This window comes from Nematolebias whitei, chromosome 17 (assembly GCF_014905685.2).
Source record: "Nematolebias whitei isolate Nwh7 chromosome 17, NemWhi1, whole genome shotgun sequence".
Classification (NCBI taxonomy): Eukaryota; Metazoa; Chordata; class Actinopteri; order Cyprinodontiformes; family Rivulidae; genus Nematolebias; species Nematolebias whitei.
In genome coordinates, this window is record NC_056514.1 from 5,305,407 (window position 1) to 5,315,373 (window position 9,967).

At 42.9% G+C, this 9,967-nt stretch overlaps 1 protein-coding gene across 1 annotated transcript in view; it reads left to right on the forward strand.

Moving 5' to 3' along the window:
* LOC119424006 (arf-GAP with dual PH domain-containing protein 1) overlaps positions 1 to 9,967 on the forward strand; it is a 29,868-nt gene that overhangs the window by 16,942 nt on the left and 2,959 nt on the right. Inside the window, exons 6-7 of the mRNA XM_037691444.1 lie at positions 584 to 667; positions 928 to 990. Of these exons, the coding sequence (XP_037547372.1) occupies positions 584 to 667; positions 928 to 990 (147 nt within the window). The remainder of the gene's footprint in view (positions 1 to 583; positions 668 to 927; positions 991 to 9,967) is intronic.

The following is a 9,967-nucleotide window of genomic DNA, read 5'->3' on the forward strand; positions in this document are numbered from 1 at the left end:
AAGTCTTACTATTCTTTCTGTTTTACTGGTACTTTACAAGTCTTACTATTCTTTCAGCTTGTCTGTGTTGAGGATGAGCTCACTCTTCGTTTCATACATAAGGTGAACTAACTGCTGTCCTGTAATCTGACCCATCTCATGTGATGTTAGGCCTAAGAGATTGGTGTCTTCTGCAAATGTGACGAGGACATGTTTGTCCTGAGTGAGGAGACAGTCGTAGGTGGGTAAGTGAACAGTGGGCAAACTGGAGAGGATCAGCAGTGTCTGGGAACACAGGATTAACGGCTGCTGGTACTTACTCTGAGCTTCATGACAATCTAAACATGACAATATTAACTTCACTTGTCATGAGGTTAACAACACTGGTCTAGTCATTCAGAGTGGATGGGTTTGGTTTCACAGCATCACAGAACGTGTATTATGATGGGAGAGGGACCACAGCTTGTGTGAGTGACACTTTACAGATGTCTATATAGGCACAGCTATTTGGGACTGTTGGTCGTACACCATTAGGTCTGTGCTACACTGTAATACTTCCAGTCCAACAGAACATGTTACCACTGAGATGGTTTGTTTTTCACAGGAGATGGTGGACTGGTTCAACTCCATCAGAGCAGCCAGGTTTCACTACCTCCAGGTGGCCTTTCCAGGGGCCAATGATGAAGAGGTAAAACAAATGGGATCTATTTGTACTGTTGCTTTTTCCTATACGTCATCGTGTTTTTATTAACTAAACTAATTAGTCTTTGAACCACACAGTTTCATAACAGTGCTAAGGGTACATTCCTAAAACCCTGTTATCTTGAAGTCAAGTTCATGTATAAATCTAAGTCCTGGTGTTATATTGGTAAGACTGTCCATGCTCTTTAATGTACTTGTTTATATTTATTGTCTACTTTTAATGTAGCACTGTACTTTTTTCTCCAGCTGGTACCCAAGCTGACTCGAAACTTTATGAAAGAAGGTTTCATGGAGAAAACTGGTCCAAAGGTTTGTGTTAAACATTCTGCATACCAGCATGTGTTGAAGTAAAATGAGCATTACCTATCTGTTGAGTGACCAGTTAGACCACCGTTTTATTGTTATACGGACCCAAATGGGACCACACTGACAACAAATATAGAAATAGTAAAACTTATTTTTAGCCTCATACTGTATCATGTTGTTTCATCTGATAAATACTTGCTGAGTTTCATTCAAATCTTTCCTGTGGTTGAGAAGATGTTTTGCTACAAACAAACAGAGAAGCGGTACACCTATGTCTCCCGTAGCTGAAGGATTTGAATTGTGAATGTTTGTAGTTGTGGAGATGAGTGTTTTCTGAAAAATCGAGAGGGTAGAACCAGACACTAGGGGGCACAAGTCAGTGTATCTCTTGTGCTGACCCCAAGCCCGGGTAAATGATGAGGGTTGTGTCAGGAAGGGCATTTGATGTAAACAGCTTTTGTCTAAACTAATATGTGAGTTCATCTAAGTGATGCCATACTGGATTGGTCAAGGCCCGGGTTAACGACAACCGTCACCAGGGCTGTTGACAAACAGGGTACCGGCGGAAATTGTGCTACAGTTAGTCAAAGACCACAAGGAGGGAAACATATCATGAGACAGAGGGAGAAGAGGAAAGTCAAGAATGTAGGACTGAGGGTTGTAGCACTAAATGTGGGGACAATGACAGGCAAAGGTAGAGAGCTGGCTGACATGATGCAGAGAAGGAAGGTAGATGTTTGTGTCCAAGGGACCAGTAGAAGCGCAGCAAGGCTCACAGCATTGGAGCAGGGTTCAAACTGTTTTACCATGGTGTGGATAGAAAGAGAAATGGAGTAGGGGTGGTCCTGAAGGAGGAGTTATCAAAGAATGTAGTAGAGGTGACGAGAGTGTCAGATAGGATGATGTGTCTGAAGGTAGAAGTAGAAGGTCTGATGCCAAATGTTGTCAGTGGTTATGCTCCACAGGTTGGATGTAGAGAAAAGAGAGACATTTTGAAGGATCTGGATGAAGTGATAGAGAGTATTCCCAGGGAATAGAGAGTGGTGCTCAGAGCAGACCTGAATAGACATGTTGGTGAAGGACACAGAGGGGATGAGGAAGTGATGGGCAGGTTTGGTGTCAAGGAAGAAACCTGGAAGGACAGATAGTGGTGGAGTTTGCAAAGAGAATGGAAATTGCTGTAGTCAACACATATTTCCAAAAGAGGGAGGAACATAGGGTGACCTATAAGAGTGAAGGAAGGAGTACGCAGCTTGACTACATTCTGTGTAGAAGAGGAAATCTAAGGGAGTTTGGGGACTGTAAGGTTGTGACAGGTGCTACCCTACTGCCAAGTCTTCATGTGACTTAGTTTGCTGTGGCAACCCCTAATGCAGAGAGCAGCCGAAAGAAGAAGAAAAAGAAAAAAAAAGAAAGGTTGTGGCAGGTGAGAGCGTGGCCAGACAACAATGGGTGGTTGTATGTAGAATGACTGTTGTTGTGAAGAAGAGAAAAAGAGTAAAATCAGAGAAGAAGACAAAATGGTGGAAGATGAAGAAGGAAGAATGTTGTGAGAAATTCAGAGGGGAGCTGTTAAAGGCTCTGGGTGGTAAGAAAGAGCTTCCAGATGACTGGACTACTACAGCAACAGTAATTAGAGAGACAGGTAGGAAGGTACTTGGTGTGTCATCTGGACAGAGAATGGATGATCAGGAAACCTGGTGGTGGAATAGTGAAGTGCAGGAAGCTGTTCAAAGAAAGAGGTTAGCCAAGAAGAAATATGACAGAGAGAGGACTGAAGAGAGGAGACAGGAATATAAAGATATGCAATGTAGAGCAAAGAGAGAGGCAGCAAAGACAAAGCAGTGGGTGTACGATGAGTTGTATGGGAGGCTGGATGCTAAAGAGGGCGAGAAGGACTTATGTCAATTGGCAAGACAGAGGGATCAGACTGGAAAGGATGTGCAGCATGATGGACTTGTTAAAGATAAGAATGGTAATGTTCTAACAAGTGAGGATATGTAGATGTAGATGTTCGGGCTGCTGTTGATATACCATATTGTTTTACATTATTGTGTTTAGCGTATATCTTAATCTTAGATCTTTTAGCGTATTGTTTAGTGTTTGTTTCGCATATATCTTAGTGTATATCTTAGATCTTTATATACTGCTTCTTTTTATACTTTATATTTGGGCTATTTCTGTCAGGATTTGTGTCAGGAGCGAACCCAGAGTGCAGAACAGGGACTCAACTCGGCAGAAATACAAAAAAAAGATTTTAATGATAAATAAAAGTACAAAATAACAAGCTGACGGGGCAGCAAAACTTACATGAACATAGGAAGGAGGCACGGGGAACTCAGGAGACACGAGAGACACGGGGAACTCGAGGAACCAGGAAGAGTCAGGGAAAGACTCAGGAGACTCAACGAAGACGACCCGACGAAGAACAAGACAGAACAGGCGGCTTATATGCATAGGCAAGACGAGACATAATTGCAGACAGCTGGGACGAGACACGGGTGGTAACAATGGAAACTAATGAGGGAGCACGAGGGAAACAGACACAAACCGGGCCACAGAAAAGTACCATCCTTACAATTTCTGGGTGTAACTGGGACCCTGAGTACATAATTTAGTCTACCTCATGTACCAAATGTGATGCAATTGACAATTAATTTGACTTAAACTTGAGACTGTGACGGGAAGATGAAAAGAGTATTTTGAGGCTCTAAGGAATGACGAGAATGAAAGAGAAAGAAGAGTAGAGGTCATAGAAACTGTGGACCAGGAAGTGGGAAAGATTAGTGAGGGTGAAATTTGGAAAGCTCTGAAAAGTCTGAAGGCGGGAAAGGCAGTAGGACCTGAAGACCAGTGGAGGTTTGGAAATGTCTTGGAGAGATGTCATTGAGGTTTCTGACATAAATATTAAGTGGCATATTTAAGGGTGAGTAAATGCCTGAAGAATGGTGGAGAAGTGTGCTGGAGCCCATTTTTAACAACAAGGGTGATGGACAGAGTTGTAACAACTACAGGGGAATTAAGTTGATGAGCCACACAATGAAGATCTGGGAGAGAGTTGTGGAAGATAGACTTAGACGAGAGGTGACTATTTGTGAGCAGCAGTATGGTTTCATGCGAAGAAAGAGCACCACAGATCAGAATCAGAATGCCTTTATTGTCATTATACGCAGTACAATGAAATTAAGAGCCACTTCCTTTTTCCAGTGCAAAAACACGCCTTAAGAAAACACTAAACACTAAACACACACTAAAATATAAAAAAAATGTAACGCAATATAGATATAATAATGAAAGTAAAAAAATACAAGTATTTCACAATTATATTGCACATCATGGTTATTAGTGAGGTAGTTAAGGTGACTGAGAGTATGAAATGTCAGTAGTATGGCACAATAGAAGTCCAGGGGTTTGGGAGGATGATTAAATCAGTGCATGTGTGAGTTCAGGGTGGTGATGGCTTTCGGGAAAAAAACTGTTCTTGAATCTGTTTGTTCTTGTTCTGATGCACCTGTAGCGTTTCCCTGAAGGTAACAAGTCAAACAGTTCAAAACCCGGGTGTGAACAGTCCTTGATTATGTTTTCTGCTCTGTTGAGGCAGCGTGATGTGTAAACATCCATCAGGGAGGGGAGAGGGCAGCCAGTTATCTTTTGTGCTGTCTTGACTACTCTCTGAAGCCTCTCCCTGTCAGCCAGGGTGCAGCTGCCGTACCATACTGAGATACAGTATGTCAGCAGGCTCTCGATGGACGAGTGGTAGAAGGTCAGCAGCAGTTTTGTGTTCAGGTTGTGCTTCTTAAGGACTCTTAAGAAGTGTAGTCCCTTCTGAGCCTTCTTGATGACCGCTGTGGTGTTCTCTTTCCAGTTAAGGTCAGCAGAGATATGGACACCAAGAAATCTAAAAGTATGAACCCTCTCCACGCACTCGCCATTGATGTGAAGGGGGGCTAGGTTGGTGCTGTGCTTCCTGAAATCAATAATTACCTCCTTGGTTTTTTTGATATTCAGAGTCAGATTTTTCTCTGAGCACCAGGTTGCTAGCTCCAGGACCTCCTGTCTGTAAAATGTCTCATCTCCGTTAGAGATTAGTCCGGCCATTGTGGTGTCATCAGCGAACTTGACGATGAGGTTGTTGTTGTGGGCCGGGCTGCAGTCATGGGTGTAGAGACAGTACAGCAGGGGGCTCAGCACACAGCCCTGTGGGGAGCCAGTGCTCAGCGTACGAGTGGAGGAGAGGTGGGGACCAAGTCTTACAGATTGGGGCCGATTGGTTAGGAAGTCTTTTATCCAGGTACATGTGAGTGGGGGGAGGCCGAGATTGTCCAATGTATTTATAAGAATGTCCGGAATGATTGTGTTAAAGGCCGAGCTGTAATCCACAAAGAGCATTCGAACGTAGCTGTGCTTTTGTTCCAGGTGGCTCAGCGTGGTGTGGAGAGCTACTGCAGTAGCATCCTCTGTGGACCTGTTGGTGCGATATGCAAACTGTTAGGGGTCAAAGTTCGGAGGGAGATAGTCCTTGATGTGCTGGAGAACCAGTCTCTCGAAGCACTTCATGATTACCGGGGTGAGAGCCACCGGTCGGTAATCATTCAGGCTGGTGATGGTAGGCGTTTTCGGCACTGGGATGATGGTTGCAGATTTTAAGCAGGGAGGGATGACTGCCTGGGCCAGGGAGAGATTGAAAATTCTGGTGAAGGTGGGGGCGAGCTGGAGGGCACATGCTTTGAGCACCCTGCCAGGTACTCCATCTGGGCCAGTAGCTTTCCTGGGGTTCACTGATTGGAGCGAACGTCTAACATCATGCTCCCGTACAGTGAGTGGAGTGGTGCAGTAACCGTGTGGGTGTGGGGGCAGGGCAAGATCAGATGGGTGCTGCTGTGGTGCATCAAAGCGTGCAAAGAAGCAGTTTAGCTCCTCTGCTAGTGATGCACTCAGGTGCCATAGAGAGACAGATGCTATCTTTGCTTTGAGAATGCTGATGGAGAAATACAGAGAAGGTCAGAAAGAACTCCATTGTGTCTTTGTGGATTTAGAAAAAGCATCTGACAGGATGCCGAGGGAGAAGGTGTGGTGTTGCATGAGGAAATCTGGAGTTGCAGAGAAGTATGTTAGACTGGTACAGGACATGTATGAGGACAGCAGGACATGTATGAGGACAGCAGGACAGTGGTGAGATGTGCTGTAGGAGTGACAGATAGCTTCAAGGTGGAGGTGGGAGTGCATCAAGGATCGGCTCTTAGCCCCTTCTTGTTTGCTTTGGTGACTGACCCACTAACAGATGAGGTCAGGCAGGAATCCTCAGGTGCAATGATGTTTGCAGATGACATTGTGATCTGTGGTGAGAACAGGGAACAGGTGGAAGAGAACTTGGAGAGGTGGAGGTATGCACTTGAAAGAAGAGGAATGAAAGTCAGCCGTAGTAAGACAGAGTACATTTGTGTGAATGAGAAGGAGGAGGTGGAACAGTGAGGCTACAAGGAGCAGAGGTCACAAAGGTGCAGGATATCAAGGACTTGGGGTCCACTGTCCAGGAAAATGAGGAATGTGGTAAAGAAGTGAAAAAGAGAGTCCAGGCAGGATGGAGTGGATGGTGTAGTGTCTCAAGGTCAGCTGGGCTGTACCCTCACTACAATTATATTTAAATAACGGGTTCTCTCTTTTTCGAGCTAATTACAGCCATGCGACAGAAGTAACTGTGCGTAGATGGTTTAATCAGTGACATGAGACGTTAATTTTCTTTGACCCATCAGAATAAATGTGGTCATTTATTGAACAGAATCAAAATTTAACATCAAAACATTGTACACTTGATTAGCTGAACTGGTTCTGATTAATAAAACTTGGCACGTTTTACTTAATAAAAACAACAGACATTTCTGAAGACATCTAGATTAATTACTGGAGAAGTAGAAGAGTTTTAAAGATGTGAAATATGAGAAGTTTAAATGGAGAGGTTTGAAGGAAGATGTATAAAGGGAGTGTCTGTTCGGACCAGGTGACCTTTCAGTGTCTCCGGTAAGGATGGCTGAGAATCGTCCGAAGTCGTGTCACTTATCTGTTCAACAAACAGGCTCAGCTCCATTCAAAGTTGTAGGGCATTTATGACCAGGTGGACTCACAGCAAGCATCTGTGAGTCCTTTCAGAGTTTCCACTCAGAAGTGTAAAACTCCATGAAGACTGAGAACTGCAGAACTGCCGCACTAACTCCAGAACTCTACAGAACTGCTAGAGCTTCAGAACTAGGAATAGTTCCAGGAAGTGTCGACTTTTAAAGAGTTCTGCTTCCGGTCACTTTAGTACGTCCTGATTGGTTGAAGCAACCAACAGGGGTGGTTCTAGTGATGTCAGAGGGTCATTACAAGTCAAGAAAACAGGAGGAATGTTTTTAGGAACAGTTAGTTACAGACGAGAAAATATTTTGGAGAAATGACAGACTTACAGGTCCCTGTTTTCTTATTTACTGTCTGAGAGTTTTAAAAACACGACACTTCGTTCCAATAACTTCCCTTCTGACTTTCGACCGACATCACTACTTCTCATTTCAGACAGAAGATCAAAAATGCATAATTACTTTGTAAAATAGACATTTAACTTGATTTCTAATTTAAATGAGGTAAAAAATTATTAATACTGTTTCACAGTTGATTTAAAATGAGTGGTTCACTTCAACATTTAGAAATGGTATGAACTAAACACACTTTTGATTTATCAAGATATTGTAAAATAGTAATGATAATATAAAAGAAGAGTGTTCTTTCAATTGATTACTTCAGGATACAATTAGACAGTCTCTGGATGAACTAATTTGTATTTCTGGATTCAAATCAATGAAATAACAGTTCCTGTCCCATGAAGGTCTTCAGAGGCAGGTTTTGGTCGGAGGCCTAGTCCACTACAATGGAGAAAAGTTTCAGGAGTGATTTGTGACAAAAGGGTGTCAGTAAAGGTCAAAGGAAAAGTTTACAAGAGAGTGGTGAGATGTTGTATGGTTTGGAGGCAGAGACATTGACACAAAGAGAGGAGGCAGAACTGGAAGTAGCAGAAATTAAGATGTTGAGGTTCTCCTTAGGAGTGACAAAGATGGATAAGATTAGGAATGAGGTCATAAAAAGGTACAGCACAGGTTGAACAACTGGGAAATAAAGTTAGAGAGGCCAGACTGAGATGGTTTGGACATATGATGCCCCAAGATTATGTCTAGATGCAGCAGCCTGTCAGGGGTTGTTGGGGTTTCTCCTCAGGTTTAAGGCCATCTCCGAACATGTTCTGCTGGACAAAAGTGTTTCAGACAGTGTCTGTGCTCCAATAAAATGTTTAACACAGTCTAACACAGTTTTCCACCACCTTTATGTAATACTTCAAGAAACTGACATGCACAGCTTTTAGAGGTAATATTTGATGGTGAAGGGGATGTTTTGGCAACAGACACATATTTATCTTAAGGCTGAGGCTTTTTCGATAAGTCAAACCAGGTAGGAGTTAAGGTGATTGGTCACATCTTTATAAAAGTTGTGGTCAAAATTACAAGTCTGAGTGAAAAATATTGGGCATTGGTTGAATTTGTGTTCATAGTTGTGATCCTAGCCTCCATTGGCATCCCAGGTACTCCGTTAGACTGGTTCAAATCATATCCCTCTGACCGCACTCAATTCATTCAGTTTAAATCCTTTCGCTCCCAGTCTTCCCCCGTCTCCACGGGTGTCCCCCAAGGCTCTGTCCTCGGACCCCTCCGCTTCATCATTTACCTCCTTCCTCTAGGTCACATCTTCCGTAAATTTGGTGTCCATTTTCACTGTTATGCTGATGACACACAGCTCTACCTATCAACAAAACCAAACTCCACCCACCCACCCTCCATCTTCACCGACTGTCTCAATGAGCTAAATCACTGGTTTTCTAACAACTTCCTACAACTAAACAGTAACAAAACAGAAATCATTCTTGTCGGTACCAAAAACTCTCTTTCAAAATCAGAAAATCTTCTCATTCCCCTTAACAACTCTCTGCTATCCCCCTCGCCTCAGGTCAAGAGTCTTGGTGTCATCCTCGACACCACTCTCTCCTTCACTTCACACATCAACAATGTCACTCGGTCTGCCTATTTCCATCTCTGAAATATTAACTGTCTCCGCCCTTCTCTCACACCCCGCTCCACAGCTATCCTTGTTCACAGTCTTGTGACTTCTCGGATTGACTACTGTAACTCCCTTCTTTATGGCCTCCCCAACAAATCTCTCCAGAAGCTGCAACTGGTCCAGAACTCAGCTGCCCGTGTCATCACTCAAACCTCCTCCTATAACCACATCACTCCTGTCCTGCAGCAGCTCCACTGGCTCCTGGTTAAATCACGCATCGTCTTCAAAATTCTTCTTCTCACTTTCAAAGCTATCCACAACCTTACCCCTCCGTACCTATCTGACCTCCTACACATCTCCATCCCCTCTCGCTCTCTCAGATCCTCCTCTTCACTACACCTCCATGTACCCTCTGCCCGCCTCTCCACCATGAGGAGCAGGGCCTTCACCTGCTCTGCCCCTCATCTCTGGAACTCTCTACCCCCTGACTTAAGAAACACCACCTCTCTTTCTATATTCAAGACTGCTCTGAAAACACTTCTCTTTAGACTCGCTTATCCTCAACTTTGCTGTATGTATTTTATATTCTTTATGTATTTTATATTCTTTATGCATTTTATATTCTGTATGTATTTTATATTCTGTATGTATTTTATATTCTGTATGTATTTTATATTCTTTATGTATTTTATATTCTTTATGCATTTTATATTCTTTATGCATTTTATATTCTTTATGTAATTTATTCCTGTTGATCTTTGCACTGTGCTTGTTTGTTTTAACACAATCTTTCTGATATGTTTCTTACTGTAAAGTGTCCTTGGGTGTCCTGAAAGGCGCTTTTTAAATAAAATTATTATTATTATTATTATTATTATTATTATTATTATTATTATTATTA